Below are 25,766 nucleotides of genomic sequence, written 5' to 3'. Positions count from 1 at the left end.
GCCTCCGAATCAACCCGAGAGGAGGCGGCTGCAGGAGCCTCCTGGCCCTCGGCTCTGCCTCCAGTTCGATCGAGCCGCCTTTCAGCTCCTACACAAAAGGGCGTCTCAGTTAAACACTTTTCTTGACATTTTTTATGGCAAACGTAAGCACAGAACATACACTGCGAAGCTGCTTTAGTCCACACTTTCTTTTTGCAGTAATCGCACCAAGTTGGATTCTGAAACTGAGTATCTTGAAAGTTATGCCTATTCTCTGTGAGAACTTGTCCCGAGAAATGATCCTCTTTCTGAAGGGCACGAGCTTCTTCTTCTAAGTGAGATTCTCTTTCTTTCTCCAGAAATGCGCTTGAATCATCAATTTCACCTTCTTTTAAATATTTGAATTGTAAAGTTATGTCACCGTAACAAAATTTTTCATTGAAACCTTTATGGGTTGTCAAACTCCGCAATGCTGTTCTGGTGACTGCTGCCTTAGGTGTAGGAGCAAGCAGCTGAAATTTTCTAACAAATTCCATCGAGGATGTAGCTAGACAATCTAAAGCAATTTCTTCAAGTTTTATGCTTGCATATCCTAAGCAGATAAAACCACCTGCTTTGAAAGGGTCTCTGCACCACAGTGCAACATTAAGGTACTTGTGGTATTTTTCTACTTCAAATAGACAGGAGGATGTTCTCGTCATCGGCCATCGGCCCTGACGGGCTTTATAAGGAATTTCTGGTGACTCCCACGTTCGATGGTCATCACCATCTTTGCAGCTACGTGCATTTTCTGTAAGTCCATCTTTTAATGTATCTTGCTTTGGCGCTGTTACTACTTTTGATACTGCTGGGTCTTCTACCTGATCACTAATTTTAATTAGCTTCTCTGTAGATTTTTCTCCGTTATTTGCAGGGGGAGGTGGTCTCTCTGGTTTATCAGAACATACACTTCCAGTTTCTAACACAGTTTGGCTATCACTAGTAGACAAAGGAGGCTTAATTTGGGGCCTAGGTGGCACAGGAGGCTTAGTACTAGATCCTTGTGACTGCTTACCCGACAGCTGTGGTGCATCTGAAACCTCAAGAGTTTTAGGTGTTGCCACTTTAGCCCCATCTTTTTGTTGTGTTTTGGATGCTGCCTGGTAATTTCCTAAATGCAGTTTTCGATTCAGGATGGGTGATATAGTTCCAAGAGGTTTAGCAGCAGCAAGAATTACTACCGACCGTTTGGGACTCTGAGATGTTGGCAGATCTTCTTTTTGGTCAGGTGCATCACAAGCTAAGTCTTCAAACTCTGAATCAAAATCTCTGCTATCAGTATCAGCTGTTAAACTATTCTGGTCATCTTCTGCCTGTGCCAAGAAAGCTGTGTCCTCCAATTGTCCAAATCCATCCTGCAGTGCTGAGCCATGCTGATTATACCCAACAGGCCTTTCATAAAAGACTAAAACTCTCTCCCCAGCTTGTCTAATCAGCTTCAACACTTGGACAGTCGATGTGATTTTAACACCTATAAAAAAAAAAGACAAACATTATTAAGTTCTAATTATGATAATAATCTAAGTGATCAAAAATAGTCAACAAACACATTGTTGCTCAGTAACAAAGGAAGTCAATTATGACAGAAGAGCTTAATTGAAATGTAACAGATGGATTCTCTCCATTTTATTCATATAAATGTGGAGTTGGAAAAAATAATTACATAAACACTCCAGTTTGCTGCTTGTAATAATACTGTAATCTTACATAGTAATGTTGATTTGATATGGCAACAGTTTTAACCTTGCTCTTACTGTAAGTTTGGACTTTTCAGCAGTAGACATTTAACAAGGGACTCAAAAAAGATGGGTATCTTTAAACACAGTTATAATTATAACAGAAGCAGGCTAAAATGAAAATACTTCCAATATGTTAATGAAATATGGGCATAATGCTACATTATCAATGTGGCTGGAGTGAGCTGAACCATCTTCCTGAGCAGAACTTTCAGACACATTTGATGTATCTCCAAATTACATGCAAGCTAAATTATCTTAATGAGCACAGAAATACAATCATGCAGGGGATCACATAAAAATGACTCTTTGTTTGTTCTAAAGCAATCATCAGCAATCTATTCAAAAGAACTGAAAACCCTTTTAAATTACTGGAGTATTGCAATGGGGATTTATTCAGGCAGTACCTAAGCAAAAGAACTCATTGTAGATTTTAAGCTGTGGTCTGTAAAACCTCTGTGAAAAGGTTAAACTTTCTGCTAGCCCAGTCACATTAATGTTTTGGCTCGGTTTTTTATTTTGTTTTGTTGTTTGTTTGTTCTGCTTTTAATGTTGTTGCTGAATGTTTATTCAAGCTTCTTTTGCCTTTTACCTATGAAGGAGTAAATAAATATGCAACAGAATAAATCAAGCAAACAAAGACCTTAAGTGACCATAAATACAAAAATGTTAGCTTTTGAGTGCCAAGCACAACTGTAGCTATTAAGAAAGGGAGATTGGCTGAACTGCATACACGACAAGACTACCCTCATTGTGAAAGCTGACATATCACTCACTGCCAATTGCCAGCAGTCTGTCTCCTCTCTGTAGATCAGCAGCTGCAGCAGGTGAGTTTGGAGTCACAGTTTCGATGACAACATGCCCTGCATCCTCCTCCTTGGACTGCACAAGGCGCAGCGTGAGCCCAACGCTTTGCAGATTCCCCTTCACAAGTTCTGCCTGCAGAGAAAGAAGTCAAAAGTATCTCAGTAAAGCTGACTGCAAGGATTAATGGCTACTAACAATAATTTAAATAAAATTGTATCATTTTAGTATTAAAACCAGATTATTATTGAAAAAACACATTAGGACATCCATTGACTTCACCTAATTGATTAACTGTCTGCCAACTAATTTTACACCTTTGGAGATATGCACAGAAAGTCCCAGTCCTAAATAAAATATTATTAAACACAACCTCATTATCCATTTTATTAGGAGCACTGCACCATCAACCTAGGTATCACTTTGAATGTAGCCCATTTGTGTTATAAAGCCTAACACCATGAGCAGCTTTCCCATAGTCTGTGCAAAAGGGCGTTTGCAGTGACAAAACTCTTACATACTTATAGATTGCTTAAGTATATTTAGAACAAATCTCAATTAACAATAGCCTAAAAAGTTTCTTCAAAGAGGCAAACCCTTTTCTCATACTTATCTTGCAAAATAAATAGAATTTAAATTTTAACTCAAATAACCTCAAATACCTTTTTAAAAACAATCAAATGAAAAAAAAGGACAATTGAGGTGCAATCCCTGTAGCTGACTTTCGTATGACAGGCCTAGGCAGTTATCAATTATTTACAGACCTCAGTATCTGAGATCTTTGGCAACTTTTTTCCTAATAAAAGCAGCCCTTAATAAATTTAACAATATAATTTTTTCCCCTAAAGCACATTCCTTTTAGACTATTTCAAATGACTGTCTACCATCATTCCATCAACAGATATTCTATTTGAAAGGAGAACCCATATGTTTCAGCTTCAAGGATAGAAATTTAATTTGTTTTTTTGATTCCCAAGAAGAGAGAGGCCGACAGTGTAGAAACCTCCACAGGAAATTTTATATTTGGTTTCAATTTACTGAGTTCAGGTAGACAGCCTTCTCCTCCAGCCTTCTGCATTTACTTTGTTGCTATTCAGTTGTGGATGTTTGAACTGTCTGGAGCTGAGCCTCCTCTTTGGAGGATGTGCTCCTTTACGCAGTCCATGGCTCTCTCCTTGGCTGCATGGCTGTCACTCCTTTCCCAAAATCTTAATAGCACTGCATCTTGGTTCTTTTTTAATTGTAGTTCAGTTCTTTACAGAAATAAAAAGGCTGTGCTGCTCTGCAGTTTGCCATCGAACAGCACTGAGTTTGAAGAAGCAAACTTGTATTAACTTTCAAAGCTTTGTCACTATTTTCTGCATTTCCCACAGGCACCTACTCTTTTTTCTGAAACTTCTATTGTTAATCCCCAGTAATGTCTGTAAGAACAACAAGACCAATATAAGCTTAATTGCAGTTCCAAGACATAAATGGTATTCCAAAATGAAACAAGTAAATAGTTGCCTACAGAAACAACCCTAATGGAGTTTTCAGGTTGATTTTTGTTCATTTGTTTGTTTAAATGCCATCCTCATTTACGCCAAAACTACTGCTACATAATTAAGTTTTAAAAAATTTAAACAATAAAATACAAAGTGTTAAGAAAAAAAGAAGTATTAGAAATGTCTGTGGAAGAAGACAAACATTTTTTTTAAAAAAAGAATTGCTCTTCTGCTTTAGCCTTTTTTTATAATCAATATAGCTTTAAGCTAGCAATTCACAAATGTTGCAATGTGCTGTATGGAAACAACATGAACAATTACTGCAATTTCAAACAACACTAATTGAATATTTTAACTGTCAAAAACACAAATAACATGAATTTGCTTTCGCAGCACGCAAAGCTGCAACAAAAACAACATCCAAAGATCACAATAATATAACTGCACATTCTTATCAAACAATGAGGAAACCATTATTTCTGAGCTTTGCTCAGAGTCCAAGTACTCAAATCTCAGTTTTCCTATGATGGTTCCTTTGTAAGTCTCACTCTAAGTGATTAAGCTCAAAAAAATACTTCCAAATCACTGCGTTTGAATAGAAGAGGAACTATCATAATGAAGATCAGGAAGTAAACTCGCATTTAAGGAATGCTGACAAACATGAAAATTACAAAGGGCTGAAAAACAAATTATAACCACTTTTCCCCCTAATTTCTGTTAGTGCATTGAAGTAGAAAGCGGTTTAGTGACAGAATTCCAGGAAAGAAATGGATGCTTAGAACAGTGAAAGGAAAAAAAACCCAAAACAACAAAAACCTCAAGATGGTTTTCCTTTTAACACCCTGTTATTCTGGTCATTTAATTACACTCCTTTAGGAAGTAATTTATTTTGACTGTATATAGTTTCTTCTGAAATCTTATATTAGCTCTGTAGCTCACAGCCCAGAACTGGAGCTCTTTAGCAAGACAAGATGTTTGGGAGCCAAGGCCCATCCAGGGGGGACATCCTGTTAGCTTTGCATGGCAGAAGAGACATTGTTGTGAGCTTGTTCTCAACATGAGACAACTCTTGTCCACTCAGTCTCTGAGCAGAGCAGAAAAACACCCACCTACTGAAGGAAGGTGGCCACCACAACCCTGTCACAGGAGTTACCTCAGGCCTCACTCCTTCCTTTTACAGTTGGTATTTTCTCATCCATTCAAAGGATGGCCCAAAGTGGTAAGATTTCTCCACAAAGTTAAAAGTCTTGTCTGAAAGAGAATGCTCTTCCTCTTGTCAGGAGGAAGAGCTGGTGTTGCAACATCTGACTTTTTAAAGAAAGGCAGCAATGACCTCTAAACTGCTGGTACTTGCAATCATGGCAAAGCACATGATGAGCAGATATGGAGAAAGGGCATAATTAGACAGTAAAAAGGAAAAAAAAAGGTACCAAAAGCTCTTTGTTAAAGCACTTGCCAGTAGAGACTCTGATGCTCTTGAGTTTCCTCTGAATCGAAGAACTCCTTTGAGCAGAACTACACAGTGGATGACTTAACAGTGAAAATATTCTGGAGTGCAAAGACGAGAAACTCCTGAGGTGATCCCCAGCATTTCACCCTTCCCTCCTCCTCCAGGGAGAGACCACATGAAAGAAATGAGGGACAGCTGGGACCCAAGATATGTAGGTATCTCTGAACATTTGGCTCCCATGCAGGGACACAGCCTGCAGATTACAACATGTATGACTCACTGATGGCAAGGAGACTTCCCATATTCCAGCAGTATCTGATGGAAAGCTGTTTCTGGAAGGAAAGTGCCTTTGAACATAACAAGCAAAGTTCATCTCAACTTTTTATTAACTTTGGCACAGTCACAAGCTTTCTCATGAAGTAAAGTGGTTTTATTTATCAACCCAAACCAGATGAATGGTTTCCTTGATTATTCTTTCTGGCACCTGCAAGAAACACCACACTATCTCAGGCTAAGATGAATGCAGGTGAAGATCATTTGGAGCTCTCAAACACCCCCCACCCCAACAAGTTCACTCACAAACCCAAACATCTTTGTATACCCAGCACAGCTACTTTATGCCTTTCTGTCTCCCCCTCAAATTAAGACTTGATAATAAATGTGAAGAGCCAAAGACCTAATGGAACACTGAACATGAGGAGGATGAAAATCAGCTAAATGACACAGGTTGGAAGAAAATTGCTAATAATGAAAGGACATTTATTATCAAGAAACCTTGCTGCAAGGGAGAAAAACTAACAGCTGCACCCACGAGAAAGGGAAATTTTAACCAATTAGCTATATCATATTAAAGCAAGTTTATTTTAATTTGATCTAATTAATAGCTCTGTTTTACTAGTTCCTGCAAACCTTAGTAGTTATTTAAATAAGGAGCAAGATAAAGCAGATACTAGTACTTCATTGTCAGTGACAGGCATACATTCAATGTATTGAAATAGTTAGAGCTAAACTGCATCACAGAGCTTAGAAAATGTATCTTAAAAAAATAAAAAAAGTAAGCAATCCCCAGACTATTTATTAAATACTTGTTGAGAATAAGATGCAACAAAACAGGAATGACTATCCTGGAGAGAAAAAAAAGGTAGTAATTTCCTTAGTGTTTTATTATTAAAAAATCCCCCAAATCCAACAATAAAACAAGAGAACACAAGACGCCCATTAGCTTTAGAATTAATAGAACATTTTGATGTGGAGCTGTGAACACTTGGCTTTTACTGCACAAAGTCCACAAGTATCAAGTCCACAGCACAATCTCTCTGCCACTTTCAGTTCAATACTGGATGTGTGCTCTGGAAACACAATGCAGGAAAAAATCATCTCATGTCTCACAACCTTTCCTTGCCTCAGCCTTGTTGTTCCGAAAGCCCAGCAGTTGAATGTCAGTAAAAAGAAATTTTTCAAAACCTTTTCCAACATATCAGCATTGAACTCCACAGCTCCACAGCAATTAATCAGAAGTTCATAGCTTGCTAGTGTCATTTAAATGGCCAAATATTTACGTGAATGTCAAAACACGATGCAGTTTTAATCTTCAAATGCTTCATGAAATTATCAGACTGAAATAATTTACAAATACAAAATACAAATACAAAAAGGGATTATAAATAAACATCCCTTTTACAGGCAACAAGCAAATGTGATGCCATTTCATTTACTATTTATTCCAGAACTATGTATGAAGTTAGACTATTATTTGATTCAGAGGTAAGAATACCACCAGTAATACTGTAGTCTCATAAGTAGAATCTAAGTTAACATTAGATAAAGCACTTCTATTCAGAATTTCTAAGACAAGACATAATAAATAATGTCCATTAATAAATACAGAGATTACAACACCTAGGAAAGTGTGTATGACAATCTCTTACCAGCAGTGCAACACTGTTCAGCTAAACTTTAAAAATTATTAGGTGCATACAAAAACAGAAAATTACAAAATTAAGCCATAGGAGGATACCTGGAGCAGAAGACTTTTGCTTTTAAACTTAACTGCTTATTTTCAGGAACTAAAAAGGAAATAGTTGTTTTTGAAAGTTTAATTTTACACTGTAAAATAATTTCTAATAGTCCAAATTTGCTTAACTATTTGTAAGCATTAACATCATAAATCTTTACTAGAATTTAGTAAGCATGTCACATTCTTTTGAGTAATTGCTAAAAAAGCTTGATCACCCAAGCACAAATAAGAAATCTTTTTTTACTGACTTTTCATCAACTAGAAGAATACTGTTTTTCCAAATTGTTTGTATTCCCCATGAGGTGTGTGTAACACTCCATGTAGCAGAAACTGAACCCATGTCAGTGCTGTACTATGGATAAAAATATTTCTTTTTGGCCAAATCATCGGTGTTGTTAAAGGTGATATCTTAGGTATTCTTGCAAGGTATAGTCTAACACCTTTTAAGGAAAAAAGTGAGAATGTCTGTGAATATGTCTGTAAAGTATTACATTCTCCCAGACAACCCCGCACGCCGAGAGGAAGGAATATTTCATCTCAAAATCCCCCAAAACACTAAAGTCCAAAACTGGGAGGCAGTTTCTTCTCTTCAGAAGACTCAGTTCTTTGTATTATTGAAAAAACGTTTTTGGCAAACATCCTTAAAACATTAGCTTTAATATTATTGCTTTTTTCAAGTCTATTACTGAATACAGTTATTATGTATGACCTGCACAGCAAAGAGGCTGTGAGATTATTTACAAGGGTGAGGAGGCACTGAAAGGAAACACGTATCGCCAAACTCATGATCTGCTCCTTAGAAACACTGGACACAAAGGAAATAAAATAATTTTCTTGTAATATTCTGAGAGGATTTCAATCTATGGCTTAGAAAAGGAGTAGATTTTTTCTTCTCCTTGTGACACAGCCCTGAAGCCTAAAAAGAGAGCTTGTGGCAGTGTAGCACAAGTCTTTTCCAGCTGTCCTGTCCACAGGCACGGTAACCTCAGATGTGTTCTAATGTAAACCTGGACTAAGGAATCCACGATGACAGAAACATTTTCATTTCCCAGGCACTGAGAAAACTCCCAATTACAGAAAGAGAAATGTTTTCTGAGCATTCAAGAGCTACCCCTGTTCTTGGGATGCTTAAATAGCCCAGTAGTCAATAAAGTATGCCCTAATTATCAGTTGTACACTGTACCCACTGTTATGTCTTACACATGCACAGGTGCAATGATGCACACATGTGGATGTGACCCCATCTCCAGATTTAACCTGGGTATTTCCTTTAGTGGCTTCAGAAATGCTGAAACACACTGACAGAAGATTTAAATAAAATAAAAAGCTGTAGTAATATTTATAGAATAACTATACTATACAGTCTAACAAACAATGAAAAGGAAGGAAATAATCTCTGCAATCAAATTAAATCTATATAGAAAATTGACTTAAGTTCTTTTCCTCCCCACTAGAAAGAGGCATTAATTACAAATCACTCATTAGAAAAAGACTGATGGTAATGTAATGTAAAAGATAATAAATACATTGGCTACTTAAAACATCAGTATACACTACAGCTAGAAGCAATATGCCATTCTAGAAATCAAAATATACTAGAAAACACATTTACAAACTTGGAAATTAATTTAATGATTTATGAATTTTTTTTCAAATAATTAACAAAAGACTTCTTGAATAAAATCTGCTTCAATTTTTTCCCCAATGAATCTAAATCCTAAATCTAAAATTGCTACTGTTCCATAATTTGTATCAAGACTTCTATAACAATAACTAACATACTCTTCCTTGCTATGTGATCCTTCCTCCATGCCAAAGATATACACATCTTTAGTATCATTCAAGTGGAAATTTAAATGTATTTTTCTACCATTCCCAGGTTTACATTGATTCAGTTAATTTTAATAAACAATTTGATTTTTCCCCTCAATTTTTTAATATTTTGACAAAACATATCAGACAAATATGTTGAATGAATATGTATTTCTTCTAGATATACAGAATGGCAGGTGAAAGGGGGAGGTGAGATAATTAAATTTATTAGTACACTTAAACATTTAAATATATATATGTGTGTAAATAGAACTTCCAAAAAGAAATCAAAAGGAAACTATCTGCTGCTTATAAAAAAATCCTGTTGAACAGCAATCCTAATTATTGATTTTGCACAATTCCTTTTACAGTCATAACTGAGCAACTGCTATAAAGATATTCTTATGCCCATTTTGCCTGAAAGAAGTAATTTGATAATACTACTAAAAACTTAACATGCAAAACCAAAATAAGTTTGAAAAAGCTACTAAAATGGACTTTTACCATAAGGAGATATCACCAATAAAAATAAAACTTCAACCACATTTTCATAATTTCTCTTTCTGTTCTGTGCCTCTTATTTGATAGCTAAACCATTGCTTAATTGTACCCAACATTCACTGGAGTGTTTGTAGTGGGTTTCTGGACCAAGTTGATAAAATTTTAGACATATTCAAATTTTAGACAGTTTTAATTAATTGGTTTTTTGCTTAACCTGGTGTTCTGCTTTCCTCCACTGCGGCTCTGTGTGCTGAAACCCTGTGAGTCAGGAGGGTTTTTCTGTACTTCCAGCTGCCCTGAGCAGACCTCCACTTGCTTAATCCCCTAAAAAAGTCAACTTTTTACACTGCTCACCTTTCTCTCCAAAACCTCTGAACAACACACTCTGTCCTGAAAACAATTTTCATCAGCGAAACAAAGGAATCAGCCAACACTCAAAATCACCTTGAGATTAATTATTCACAAACAATTTTTCTAGTACAAATATCAGAAAATATCTAGTGCAATATCAGAAAATAAGTTCTTCAGCTTCTTTCCTTTGGATCAACATTGCCCATTTTGCAATTTCTGCATTTTTGACATACATTTGCATTCCATACCCTATCAGCTGGAGCAGCTCTATAGGACTGGTTACACCTTGGTGTCTCCTTGAGTGTTACTGAATAAACAGGCACCAACTGTTTTGTGGAATATTAGGAAAACCAGGGTTTTGATGACTATAAATCAGTGAAAAAAGGGAAGTGGGATGTTCTACCTTTTGCTGTTAATCTTTGCAGCCTTTTGAATTGCGGCCTGTGCATGGGCAGATACAACGATCTCAGATGAACACTGCATTTTTCCTGTTTGGTTTGTTTTACTTTTAGGAAGAAGTGTACTTATGTACAAAAGTCTTGATATTTTCTTACTAGTCATCCTAAATAGCAAGCCAGCGGGACTCATTTTCTGTTCTACACGATAACTTGTAAAACCCAAAAAATAGAAGTTTAAAAATATGACGATAATTTCATTCTGAAATGAGTTACATACTGGGCCAAGACCATATTTAAAATAGCAATTCATTAACACCACAATATGGCAAATGTTATGCACATGTCTAACTTCACCATCATAAACTACTTGTCTGAAAAGAAATGTGACAATTCATCGTAGGAAGATGAAACATCTGCATGTCTGCCTGATGAGCACTGAAAACTTTAGACATCAGCAAAATCTAGAACAGGCTTGTTACTGAACAGAATGAGGACCTGTGTCTTATTTTCCCAAATACTTGTGACACATTGCAGGTACTCTTTGGCTAAGCTACTCCTAAAAAATTGCACCTTCCAATTGCATGGTGAAGCAGGTTACAGGACACGTAAAAAGCAAACTGTTTAGCAATTATCAGGAATTGCTGGGGCATTCTTACAGCAATTACAGGACTTGAACGGAGGAGATAAAGACAAGGCAGCAGAAAACCTGCATTTAACTTTGAAGTGTCAAAAGCAGGTAAAATAAAGGCCTTCAGTTTTAGGAGGAGCTCTTCTTTGCAGAGCAATTTAGCACAAACACCAACATAGCTTGTCTTTAAGTGCTCTTACTCACTGACATCCTTTTAGTCTTTATTAAATTCAACTTTGATGATTTCCTTTGGCTCTGAAGAAATGACAAAGATCAATTTTTTTCTCTAATGTTATATAGCCATACAAGCCTTTGATAGGAAAAAGGCTTCCTCCAATTTGGTTAAGCATTACTTGGTCATCACATAAATATTTTGTGCAAAACTCAGGTAGTCGAATAAGAAATACTGAAATAAGTTCATTACTAATACCATGTGTGACATCAAACCAATAAAACCTTTACCAATCACTGCATTGCAAATTACAGATAAAGGAGATTGATGAGAACCTCTGAGATGGAAGCAAAAAAACTGAAAACATTCAAGTGTATGCATTAAAAGTAAACCCATTAAAACAGTAATTATCTATATGTATCTTGGAAGTATCTAATTAATGGTGATATGACAGCTACTATTAATCTTCCTGCAATAAACTCAAAATATTGAACTATCAGGTGAAGTTCTTCATAATGGAAGAACTAATAACAGACAGAGTGAAGAGTTTTCTCCACACAGAGAAACTGCTTGGCAATTTTCATTATCAGCAACATTAAATACCTGAATACTGACATGGATATTGCCATCAAAACTAAAAATATGAAATGTTATTATCCACTGTGATTACAATTATATGCATTACAGATGCTAGTCTCCATGGAAATAAGATATACAATATAATTTATATGCACTAAAAAGTAGTAACTCTTTGATTTCAATAATGGGCTTCAAAGTCACATTTTAAAAGCTTAGAAGTTACTTTTCTGACAGAAAAGCTACACTCTCACAAACAAAGCATTAAGACTGCAGGTAATACAAATTACACTCTTATCAATAACACAGCCAAAGCAACAGAGACCTCACATGCACCTAGAAGCTCCGCAATCATACAATTTGAAATATCACAGAACTTAAAAGAATAGTTTGTTTTTTCAGCACTGCAGAAACACTATTTTCTTGGCAACTGGTACATTTCTCATCAACATTAATGGCTAGATGGCTATTAAAGCAAAGCACGAGCCAGAATAATATCCTGTGTGACCCACAGAGTGTTCAGACTCCCACATTCCCACTGAACGAGCTCAGCCCAAAGGAACTAAAGCAGATGTAGTAAAATGATTCGTGATCTTAACAGTTCTTCAGAGATTAAACAGAAGACCCATCTGCATCAAAACGAAGTTCCTGCTGCATACAAGCCCCAGCCCCACCCTTTGCCCAGAAAATCCAGACCAACACTTTTCTGAAATTTTGTGTTACCATGGCCAGAAGAAATAAGGATTTATATTTAACTTATTCTGAATAATTGCTGCAAGAAGGCCAAGGTTTTGTATATAATATTTTTTTCTGTACCTAGACAGGCAGCCAAACCACACTGAGTTGTTTTCAATTAAATTCTGGACAAAACACTGCAGTATAAACACATAAATATACAACCAGTAAAGGTTTCCACGACCATACATCTATTTCTGGTTATTTTGTTGAACACATCACATCAAATCAATTTATTTATGGTTATAGGGCACAAGTCACTGGCAGGCAGTGAAACAGCAGCTCAATGTCACATCTAATTAGTAGCACCAAGACAACAGCACACCTTGAAACAAGATTTTCATTCTGTTACCGACAACCACCACTTATAAAAATTGCCACAACTATTAAACTGAAAATATCTTTACATCAACGCAAATACTGACAACTCACTTTGCAAAAAAAAAATCAATACCCAGCTCTATCTCCTCTGCATTTGAAAAATAATCCAGATTATTTTTTAATACACATAAAGATCAGTTCCCAATACACTCAAAGAATGCTTTAGAAACAGAATGTTAGCTGTAAATTGGAATGCACATACCAGCCAGCTTTGCAACTGAGCTTCTAAAAATGCTTCACGAAAATCCAAACATCTGAACTTTTCACAGAAGGGATCTTTGTCTGCAGTGCTCTCTCCACACAACCAACGTGACCATAAGGGCCTAATAAAAAGTAGGATTTCCTTTCCCTATAGTCAGCTAGCTGAATGACAAGAAAACAATTTGTGTAACTACGTCTTCTCCAGAAACCAACTTTAGATCTCTCTAACACTAAAGCATGTAAAAGAGCTAAAAAGAAATATTCTTCCAGAAACAGCTTATTAAGAGTAAACCCAAAAAAAGTTACAAGAGAAGCAGAACACTACCCAGAGTGGAAGTAAAAGTTCATTCCTTTTGACCTTTTTTTTATTCAGCATCTTCTGGCTCAGCAAAGTAACAGATATCATTTCCTCATCTCCCTTTTGTAAGGTAAGTGAAAGAATGAATAGGAAATTATGTCAAGCTTAAAAACTTCTTTTACTTCAGCACTCACTATAACTTCATACACTCTGGTTTTATGCTCTATTATTTTTAAATTAGCAACATATTTTATTGATAGTTGGTGAAATATATATGAAAAATACCCACAGGATTTCATAAAGCAACATCTTTCTACTTCCCTTTTCCCCTTCTCTCTTCTGTCACCAAAAACCCAGCTTGCTTGGGACTGTGACCAATTACCTCTTCCACAGAATTCAGAACTGACTCATTAAATTGAAAATTGAACAAAGGATTAGTCAATACCATACACGGCTTGAGAAATAAATCTAACTTTAAAAAAAAGTCATATTGAAGAAGATAGGAATAATTCAGCTTACTTAATAACTTCAATGACCCTTATCATAAAAGAAAAAGAAAATTGCATCCAAGAAGTTGATGAAAACTTGTGAAGTTATTTGAATACTTGGTTCAGACCACGGTACTATACTTTTTTGATCATCACAGTAAGGGCATTGGTGAAACAGTCCAAAAAAGGCATCGTTCTTAAATGGCACATTCAACACTAAGTATTCAAAAGTCTAAGGTTTCTCTTTTCAAGTGGTACTTGTAAAAATATCTCATTTAAAACCTACAGGCTTAAGACATTAGGACTCCATAGAAAAAAAAACTATGTGCAATGTGATGAATGATGAAATACCTCACAGTAAAAAGAAGAGAAAATCCTACAAAATTCCCAATAGTAAAGCTTCAGGATACAAAATTACAAATTTAATCATCACCTTGCTCCCAACGTTATACAGCCACTTTCCTCCCACTAGAATTCCATATTTTTATAACCTCGACAACATACTAAAAAAAACTACCAGAAAAATGATATTTAGTCAGAGTTTAGGTGGGGAAAAAGGGGCAAAAAGATTGGGTAATATAGAGATGGGAAGGAAAAGGACATTGGAGATGGAAAAAAAAAATTAGATCTGGACAGGGAATTAAGTTGCAGTTTGTAAATCCATGGCTGCACTGTGATGGCAATACACTTCTAATTTTCCCATTCCCATGACCCCTGACTAATAAAGCTTAAATAATTGACATTAACTACAAGAAACCAATGGATTAAACTTAAAATTGACAATTTTCAATTATTTGTATACAGTGTTACATTTCAGTAGAGACATCCATGTATAAATTGCAACATATAAAGAAAGGAATTGCCTTTTTCGCATGAAAAAGGGGAAAAAAAAGACGACTTGGGAGCTAAGAAAGCAAAACTATCAATGCTTAATTTTTTTACTTAGGAGTTCTACCAAAAGAAAATCATAATGAATAAATGTGTGTGCTCATCATGCACAGCTTGCCCTTCCTCATGAACTCCTGAAGTCCAAAAATCCAGCCTGTGACTTCCATACTTTCATACCATTTGATCAAGAACATTGCAAAGTAATTCAGCCTCAGGTAAATCTATCCTGTTAAATCAGACAAACATCAAAATGAACTGTAATTTAGATTCTTTCAGCAGAAGCATCATTGATTTTTTGTCACTTTGCCATTTTTATACAAGGACACATTTTTAAGTTGAAAAAGTATTTTGCATAGAAAGCAGTCCAAGGTTAAAAATGGCATGCAAGGATTATAATCTGAATATAATGATGATATCAACTAGTGAGCTGTTAATAATTATTGAAACTATTGAATTAATAATTATTGAAAGAGCTATGGTTTTATTACACAGAGAATAAAATGCTTGCTACAATGGAGAAAATCTGGGTTTTTTGCAGGCTCTCCTCCATGGCAGCTGCCAGAGCTGTGGTCACAGGGGCAAACCCAGCCCTGATGGGGACAAGTGGCAATAGTGGCAACATCACCCATGCCCAAAGGTGAGTGGAGAGGGACAGGGTGGTCCCACAGCAGCACCTTGGACGCCCATGGCAGCAGGACCCTCCTGGCAGCCAGGCTGTCTCTGAGCAGGGGGACCTGAGAGCCAACCCACCCCACAGAAACACTGAGCTTTTCACCTGGGCTTGCTGCAGCTCTCCGCAAAGCACTCACCCAGTTTCATAACCCAGCATCTTTTTGTTTCCCTTTCCTTCTTCTCTCCCCCACCACCACAAACCCAGCTTGCTTGGGACTGTGGCCAATCACCTTCCCCAAAGAATTCACCACTCACTCATTTAATTGAAAACTGAACAAAGAATTTGTCAACACCATACAAAGCATGAGAAATAAAGACAATTTTAAAAAACCCATACAAGTAGCAAAGCTCTGAGGACACAGGGCCAATGACACTAACAAGGACTAGAGACAAGCTAGGCCACCTTCTTGGTTTAAGTCTCTGCCTGAGTAAACAGCCTTTTTCCAACAGAAGTTCAAACTCTATTTTACAAATAACTGTGCTTTCTTAAAAAAACCCAAAACATTCTACAGGTATACAGACACTCAGAAATATCAAAAAAGGATAGCTAAATTAATACAAAGATGAGACTTTTCCAATGAGTAATGAGACACTTTGAAATGGATATCAAAGTTAGGCCTGCAGATTTCAGTGACACTCAGTTGACTTACCAACCTTAAAGCAGCATGGCTAAAATATGATGATTTGAAATTCTCAAATAACAAAAAATTGCACTACTAACAATAACCAATTAAAAAAAATATCTATATACTAGATGAGACCCCTAGCCAACATTCACATAACAGAGTATTCAAGACAAATGGGAACAATACTCAAAAAATGGAACTAAACACGCTGGGGAAACAATACTCAAAAAATGGAACTAAACACACGCTGGGGAAGAAGTGAAGTGATAGAAACTCAAGAAAAGGTGGTCTGCATCTTTGCACATTTTGCATATCAGCCACACTCTCTCTCTTACAGAAGGTGTTGCTTTAAAGTATTTCTGATCAACTGATAGTTACTGGCTCCCTGCTCATTCAGCACTCTCAACTGCTACTCCTTCCTTAATAAATGCTATGTAGAAAAGCATGATACCTATAGATTCATTGACCGTACACTTCAAGTTCATGACTTATTTACAAAATTTTAACTTTTCAGCAATGACAAATTAACCACTGCTCTCCTATTCTGGGTTTATGCAGCTGCCTCAAGAGAAATTCCACTTTAAAAAATTTTCAATCTGTTCTATTGACAGTAGAAATTTATACTCCTGCAGTTTGCATTTATCAGTACAGAACACTTGAAACTTACCTAGTAATCTGTAGAACTGCTAGACAACGATCATCAGGAGAGCACATTGCAAGAAAAAAAGAATCTAGCTTTCATAAGGAAGAAGAATCTCTTTCAGAAGCTGGTTGGTAAAGTTACTTCCCAGTAAAATGCAAAAATAAAAAATAAGAAAGAGTGTCAAGGTTCAATGTCAAAGATTTATTTCTGATATGGACAGAAGAGAAGAAAGAGAAAGGAATTTGCTTGCACCTCTCCCATTCTACCACTGCTTTGCTGAAAAGGAGTCCCAGGACAAAATCTGTCAAGACGCACACAGCATCTTTCCCTGCATTGTTCTTCCTGCAGCCACGGCAGCATTCCTCGAGTCTTTTCTATTGCAGATTTAAAATATCTACCTCAGCATTTGAAGAGTTATATACCAGGTTGAGGATTTGGCAAAATCAAAAAAGAACTCTTTGCTCCACTAAATTATTTCTGAATGTGCAGAAAAGTGTGTATTGTGTCCAGGGCACATTTCCAGTGTCTTTATAAGTTACTACTTCCATCTGTTAAAACAAATTCAGAAACAAAACTAATCTCTGCAGAAGTAAATTTTTTTCTTCTTAGTGAGAATCAGGTTCTTAATTTTCTGGAAAATCTATTTTATTTTCATTACAATTACTAGATATGACGGAATATTGCTTTAATGACCTCTCATAAAATCTGTTCCTCCTAGCAGCTATTTTTAAAGCTCATGAATTAATTACAACTCTTGGTTACCTCAATCATATGCAACCAAGACTTTTGGTTCCTCATCCACTTCTACACATCAGTTGTCAAGAATCTGAATGCCTCTGCTCACAACAGCAGCCAAGAGTTTGTTCTGAGTTATTACAAACATTTTTAGAATACTCCCTCTTTCACATTCTCTTCCAATAGCAAAAGCTTCAACAACTCCAGCGGAAATAAAAATGTTTATCAAGATTGGCAAAAAATTTGTTTAAAAAAATGAACTCTTTTCTCAAATATTGTTTTGCAAGGAGTAAAAATCCATCATAGATGTTCCCATGTTTTGGCTAAACACCTATTGTAGCCAAAATGAAGACATATAATATTACTTTCTCTCTCCAGCAGGTCTGTACCTCAGACGTAATCTTGATGCAACTTAATTAAGAGTTTTTCGGCTCAAACTGCCTCCAGCCTGGATTGTCTGCTATGCAAAGAAAGTTCATTCCATCTGAAGCCATCCCCACAGATATATTCTTTGGCTAGTCTGAAGATTAAATTAGTATTTTTGTGAATTATTTTTATTTAACTAGTTGAAATGAGATAGCTCTGTTGCCCTCCCCTCCCTGTGTAACAGCATAGTCTGTCATGTACTATTTACCAAAAGTGAAAATATAATTTGAAGAAAAAAGACTTTTGTACCAATGAGCAGGAAGAGGGTCTGAGCCAGCTTGGCACTGACCTTGCTGGAGCTGGGACCAGATTACTTCCAGAGGTCCTTTCCATTCTAAATTACTGACTCCACTCAAATTGTCCAGATACCAATTTAATCTTTTGGACTATATATAATTATAAAGAAATGCTTGGAATCAAGCCAATTTTTCTGCTGAATGTTTCTGGTGATACAACCACAAATTTCCTGGGAGTTTCTCAAACCTGTAAAAAACATACATTAATCAGGCACTTTAAAGATTCCACACTAGCTAAATATTCACAACTACTCCATTCCCATGAGCTGACTTTGTTGGTAGCGTTATTCTTGTTCTACTTCCTCTGCTCTGTGTTTGTGCAGCAGAACTGGTGCAGGTATTTATCCCTGCACAGGGTGTCCTGCACCCAGCTGGCAGTCACTGTTTGCTGTCCCTCAGCACTGTGCACAGGCACAGCCTCTCAGTTCAGGCCAGCCCTGTGCTCTTGAGGCAGAGCTCCCCATGGTCCCCATCTCCTGCGCCTGGATTTGTATTAGGAAATGCTCCTGCTCCTGGAACACACCGAGTGCATTCACTCCCTGCAGAAGGAGCTGTGCAGCAGTGCTGCTGCTAATGCTGATCCTGATGTGGGCATTCCAGGAAGGTCTCCAGGACTGCCCTCAGCCCTAAGGCTGTACCAGCTCTAACAGGGCAGCCTAAGCACCCCACCGTCCACTTTGCTTGCAAAACGCACATCTGGTTTCCCAACTTTCTTTCATTTATTTATATGTACATGTGCATAGAGAGAACTTGATCTACAGTCTATACACAAGTCTTGAATCCAAAAATAGACTGTCATATTGGTGTGTTTCATAGTCCCCAAGAACAGACTGTACAGCTCAAACAGAATTGGATTCCATATTTCACAGAAATACCATGTGACTGAACAGCAGTTTGTGACTTGAGCAAGTTACTTGTTGTACACTTAACTAGTCCAACAAAATCCTACTGTAAATGTGCATCTGATTTAAACCAGTGGAAATCACTGCTTTGAAAGGGGGGCATTTACAGTGGAGATGAGCCACATGTTTGTTTGCATTAGAAGTTCTGGACACTGTAATCCTATTCTCCCTTCACATGTAGCTCATATTGTTATGTAAAGTGATTGGTTTTAGTTTACAAGTTGCTGTACAGACTATTTCTGATATATTCTCACAGATGTGTGATTTAACTACTGTGGAGCCTAGAAATAGATTTCTGCAATTGCTCTCTAAACATCAACTTTGTTATTTCTTGACTTTGTTGATGAACTTCAGGTGAGTCAATTCCAGTTTCTCAAGGGTCACTTATTGTGTTTGCAAGTGCCTACTTTTTTTAATGCACGGTCAACTTGTTATCCATCAGACTTCCATATATATTCAACCGAAGTAGAGCAACTGATGTTTTTCATTTTACATATATATAAATGCATATACTTATATGCACAACTAATACTTAAAAAGTGGATATGCATATTTTAATATATTTGCTTTTAGATGGCTTTTATAATTCGAAAAAAGCCAACAAACAAAACACACAAAAAATATTTCTGCATATCTGCCTCAGGTTTCTAAGGAATTAGGCTTCATTTCTTTCCTTCAGCCAAGGAAAATCTAAAGCTTTGATTAATGTCAAATGGATCTGAGGGTGCACAAACATGGTATTTGTTCCAAACTAAGCATCTAAAAAAGGAAAGAGATGACAGAAGTAGAGATCTGAATATACTGACTCTTGGTTAAAGTATCTGTGAAGACACTCATAGTTCCTAAATTCTATTTATCTCACCCAAACTCTGACAGAGACAGCCTTTTACCAGATGCATTAAGGGAAATGCTCAATTTTCTAATGATTATTTACTCCTGATCACTCCTGATCTGCAGGTGCCCTTTGCAGAGCATCACTCAGCTCCCTCTAACCTTAATACACCAGGTGACCTTTTAGTCATTTCATTTGTATGACAGGAATTGGCAATTCCAGGTTTGATCCCCAAGGCTTTTCCAGGACAATTGCTGCACTGCCCACTCACATTATTCTCTCATTGCTCTCTGCCATCATTACAGAGCTCGGGGAGAACATGCACTGCACTTCTCTGGGGAAATTTTTGCTTATAATTTTTTTTTAATTATGGAAACCATTTTAAGATGCTTGCTCACCAAAAACAAAAATCACTTATCTTGCACTGGTAACTATCTTAATATTCACTTTTGCCTACAAAGTGAGATACCACTCCTGGTATTCTACAGACAGAACAGCCACACTAACTGGTAACGCAGTAACCATAGAAAATTATAACAACAATATAAATATACCACTGTTCTCATTCACTCTGTGTGGCCTCCAAGTGTTGAGCTCCACCAGACCTAGAAGAGACTTGTAAGATTGAGACAAGCACCTAATTTCTGGTTCAGCTTGTGATTGAAGAGGGAGAAAGAAAGAAAAAAGATAAACAGTTGATTTGAGATAACGTTCAGTTAAATAATTACATTCTAGGAAGGCAAGATGTGACACATGTAACAACACTGCATTACCTTGGAATTCAAGAATTTGAACTACTTAAAGCACTTGACTTCATAAAAATAGTTACAATACATTAGACTGTACTCAGAATAAGGAATTCCTCCCACAAAATTAAAGGCTTTCTTTGCAGTCACTCAGTACATTTTACGCCTGTATTTTGACACTTGAACCATAAAATTTAAAATTACAACATCAACTATTTGTGGTGTATGGAAATTAATTTCTATCCCATTGAAGGGCACCAGATACCTACATTAAAGAATGGTAGGTTTATTAGTTAAATAATTAATATAAATAATTATAGTTATTAATTAAGGATACTTTTTAAAATCTCCATTCTAAATTTCTTCCTGGTATGCAACCTGATGATGCTTTTGTTTAAGCTAACGTAATTGTTAATTCAGACAGTGTAAACAAAAAAATAAGAACCAGAACCAAGCAGCTGAGATTTCTGGTATGGTCCTCCCAGCAGTTACTAATGCACTCCAAGTCTGTAAAGAGGTGAGATATTTATACTCAGAAGCAAGGACAATATCAGATTCCTGAAGGGCAGAAGTTAAACATCAGCTGTTCTGTGACAACTACAAGCACTTGCCTATCCTTTGACAATCTGCAGAAACTCCAATGTAATTTTCTCTTCCTTAACTGCAAGATGAACTTGCAGATGATGAACTGCTTGTAGCAGGAACGCTCAGACAGGTTCCCACTGAGCAACCTGCATTCAGAAAAGAACAACTCTGCAACTCTCATGTCAAACCCACACACATCTCACACAGATGTTGGGTGGGAGATAACTGGTTTTAGGAGGGTTTGTGAGCACCAAGCACCAATACCTTGCTATTTCTTAACAAGATTTTTACTCACAGCCATGGGACCCTTTTTCACAACTTTTTACCCACTCCCAGGCTTCCTCTCTGGAAAATGTTTCTGTTCAGTAATCACACATTCAAGCACAGGCTCCCCTTCTTCATTATTTTGTGAGACATAACTGTTCACCAATGGAAGGAAATTATCTGTCAACGTGCCCAACTTGATGAGGCCTTGATTTGGTAGGGAAACATTGCAACATCACTAAATACACATGAGCAAATTAGCTCCAATCCAGTTACTACCTCCTTAGTAAGAACAGATCCCAGCCTCCTAATTTGAAAAAAACCCCAAAACCCTACATTAGGAACAGGCTAACTATTATAAAGTTATCAGATAAAATATATTTTAAAAGTAAACTGAAGGGCTGAAGAGGAAAACAAACTACAAACCAATGAGAATAGAACCAGCTTATTTTTCCAAAGATGGCTGTAGATATCTGTGTTTAAATAAATCCCTCCTCTTCCACTTCAGTCATGTGAGGCAGCCTCCAAGCTGCCAGCTCATCTGGCCATACAACTTTGTAATAGGATGTAACAAAATAATTGAAAAAGCCATTCCAGAAATACTGAATTACCCAGGAACCACTTTGTGTACTCTGGTCAATAAAGCACTGTTATCTCTCTTACAATAAGCCATACTGTTTATACAAACAAAGTTAGCTTTCATGCATCAGCCATCTATTTATTTAGCAAGATCAGCTATCACTGTAAATCAATTTCTTTGCGAATGAGAAAGACAGCTGCTGTAAAACCTACTTAAAACTCTTTACTGCATTCAGTATTTGGACCTGTTACAGAACAGGCAACAAGAATAAGAGAAAAAAAAAATAAGAGTCACCAGCACCACATCTGGTGACACTCTGAAACAGTCATCACTTTTACAGGCATTTCTAAGGAAAAGGTATAATTTACTGTAAATAGTTATGTATCTTTAAATATGAACCAGTACATTAAAGTATGACAAGAAATGCTTACAACTGACAGTCAAACTGGGTACTGTATCAAGGATGATGCATAAAATAGTCAACTGTAAGGTAACTCAATGAATCTGTACTACAGGTTGGCTATTCCATGAGTAAAAGCACAGCAAAAATGGGTTTCTTTTCAGATCAGCTCTGTAAAAAAGAGAACAGAACTAATCCTGAGTAAGCCTGAAGTTTCATGCAGCTTTTGTCCAAGAACGGTGATACAGAAAGTCTCACTAAGGACAATTCACCCAACATAACCAACTAAAAAGCTGGAGCCTCTTTCATGACTGATGAATCAGGAGGTCACTGCCATGTTTTCAGAAGTCAGCACCTTGCAAAATATCAGCTTGGAAAACCTCAGCTGGATAGACAGCATCACCAATGGCATCTGCAATACAACTTGGCTACAAAATCTAATGGAGCTTTCAACTGGAATTAGGTGGCTTCAAATCAAACTTATTTCACTATACAAGAGAAGTAGCTGGTTGCAGAACTCCTAAATCCAAGGAGCATGAATCAGCCTTACTGGCAACTCTCAGAGTAAGAGCTGGGGATGGGGAAGTGCAAGAACACAGCACTAAGCACTGCTCAGCTTCTTCTCACTTAAGTTATTTTATCCATTAATCTTTTCATCTACTATTTTCAATTTGAGACTCAGCAAGTCAGATTTGTTGCAAGCAGACAATGTCTGTAGCACTCCAGGGAAAACCACAATGTCAAATCTGGACAGAGGGAGAAAAAGGGGCATGGAAGGGAAGCCCCAGCCTTGGATGCACATGCTGCATTTAGGACTGTCTGCTGCCAAATGCCAGAGTGGAGCAAGCTCTACTTTCTGCCTGCCCCAGCAAGGGTGCTCATGGCCAGGATGCAGCACAGGACAGCTTCTGATGAGCAGGTAAGAAGTTCCAGGTCAGGCTGTGACTGAAATAATGGCATTGGGCTCTAAAGAACCATCTGAATATACACTGAAATAAACCCCTCTGCCAGTGGGGTTTTGGTGGGTTTTTTTTAATGTTCATATTGAACAGTTTCTAAGTAATAAAGAACTACAGCACATTTTCACAGAAGGTTGTTCACTAAATCACAGTAAAGCTTTCTGAGGCCCCAAGTCAAAAAGCTTAAATATTTAGAATGAGACTGAAAAAATCCTGATGGCCTTCAAGTTTATTTGAAAGACAGATTACAGAATATTATGTAAGGCACAAATCTCAGAACTATTCCCCATTGTATTTACAAATATTACCAAGTTTTACAAGATCATGAATTTTCATAAAAAGTGACATTTTCAAAAAGCTTTTCTTGCTTTAATCCTCCTTCTTTCTTTTGATAGGATTAAATGCTGAAATGGCAGGCTGTGAAATAAGCACAGTGAAATGCCAACTGTGAGGCATTTAACTCCATGTATTCACAAATTAACATTTCACAGTTGCTTAAAATTTTGACATTATAGTTTAGTACCTTCAGGCAACTCATTTCAGAAGGTGCTGGATTTGATTTACATTATTCTTCATTTTAGATTCATATGTTATGGCACTGGAATACCTTGAAGTTTCCCTTAATCCCTGATAAAGGAAATTTAGTTTTATGAAAAGCTGAGAAATATTGCTCTTTTTTTTTTATAGTCCTCCCCTTGAGTTATTCCAGTCCTGCTCACAATGTTCAGAAGGAACTGGAGAAAACATCAAGCAGTACTCATAAAAAACCACTGGGATGCTAATCTTAATTCTTTAATTCCTTCTATTATTAGATTACTTCAGGAGATATTTTTGTGCTTCTGAGACAACTGCTGCAAGAGTGAATCCTATGGGTTACCAGACATGGCATTTTAGATGGAAATTTTTACTTTGCAGAATATGAAATCCAGTTTCAGTATTGCTGAAGTTAATATTTATAGAAGGGATTTCAAAAAAATCATAATGAAAAACCCTACCAACAATAAAAAAGCCCCAAGACTTACTGCCTGTAGAAATAAGAAATTGTGAAGAAATATGAACCCATGGCTATTCTTACAGTACCACCTCAGACAACACAGTTGACACCAGAGTTTAAAGGTGTTCCCTCAAATTTTTCTTGTGTTATGTAACTTTTTTCATGATCAATAATGGTTCTCTTGTGCTCCTGAATTTCTGTAAAAAAAGACTTTAAGAGAAAATTTGGAACAGATATATTTTTGGTGTGCAGCAGAGAACCTCTCCACATTACTTTGGATTCTTACAACCAATAAAAAGCACAAACCATTTTATAGTTTACATATGTATAAGATTATCAGAAGATACCAATCTCTTTGCAATATTTTCTACAATTTCTAGAAAACTACTTAATGTTTATCAGAAAAATCAGTATGTAGATAAAAGAAACATGACCACAAAGATTTGCAGAGCAGTTCATAAGAAACAAGATTCTCACTTCAATACAACTGCACTTTTGAGTCATTCTTCTCTACAGAGGTGGATCCAGAGAAAAGCACCAGCATCTACAGAGCAGTCAGTGCACAGGGTACTTACAAAGCTACCTCAGGTCTCTGCTACTCATACTTCATCTCCATGTCCATCCTTCTGCCAGTTGTACAGAAAGCAGACTGTATTTTCCTTTTATAAATAAAGAAATTTCGATTTCTGCTGAAAAACCATGCTGTTCTTTCACAACACTACACAGGAAGTGCACTGGTAGAGTCTCACCAAGGGTAGAGGGGGCCCAGGGTTCACTGAACAGATGTGCTCCAAGGAAAATAGAACAATTATTTTTGTTTGTAGATCAACCTTGTACTGCTGACTGGCAGTTCAGTGGACACACCCATCCACATTTGTGACACAGCCTCCATACAATCATGTATCTCATTATTTAGAGAAATCTCATTATTTAACCATAGAACACCTGTCTGCCAATCCAATGCTGCTAATGCTAATTACTGCATCCTAGCCATACATCACTTTTACATAGCAATGCACTGATTAACCTTAATTCCAGCAGCATGTACTACTAATTAAGGTATTTAAGGATGTTTACATGCTTCACATGGGAATGTGCCAAATCACTCGCTGAAGTCTTACTCATGTTTCAGATTTGACAAACATAAGCCTAAGACACCTTTGTATTG

The 25,766-nt window shown here is 36.8% G+C and overlaps 1 protein-coding gene across 1 annotated transcript in view; it reads right to left on the bottom strand.

Annotated features, from left to right (window-relative positions):
• PDZD8 (PDZ domain containing 8) overlaps positions 1-25,766 on the bottom strand; it is a 58,489-nt gene that overhangs the window by 3,082 nt on the left and 29,641 nt on the right. The window contains 2 exon segments of the mRNA XM_031062582.1: positions 2-1,489; positions 2,531-2,693. Of these exon segments, the coding sequence (XP_030918442.1) occupies positions 2-1,489; positions 2,531-2,693 (1,651 nt within the window).

Source organism: Geospiza fortis, unplaced genomic scaffold (assembly GCF_000277835.1).
Source record: "Geospiza fortis unplaced genomic scaffold, GeoFor_1.0 scaffold719, whole genome shotgun sequence".
Lineage (NCBI taxonomy): Eukaryota > Metazoa > Chordata > Aves > Passeriformes > Thraupidae > Geospiza > Geospiza fortis.
The sequence above is the reverse complement of the archived record's forward strand: the minus strand, read 5'-3'. Positions and strand labels throughout refer to the sequence as shown.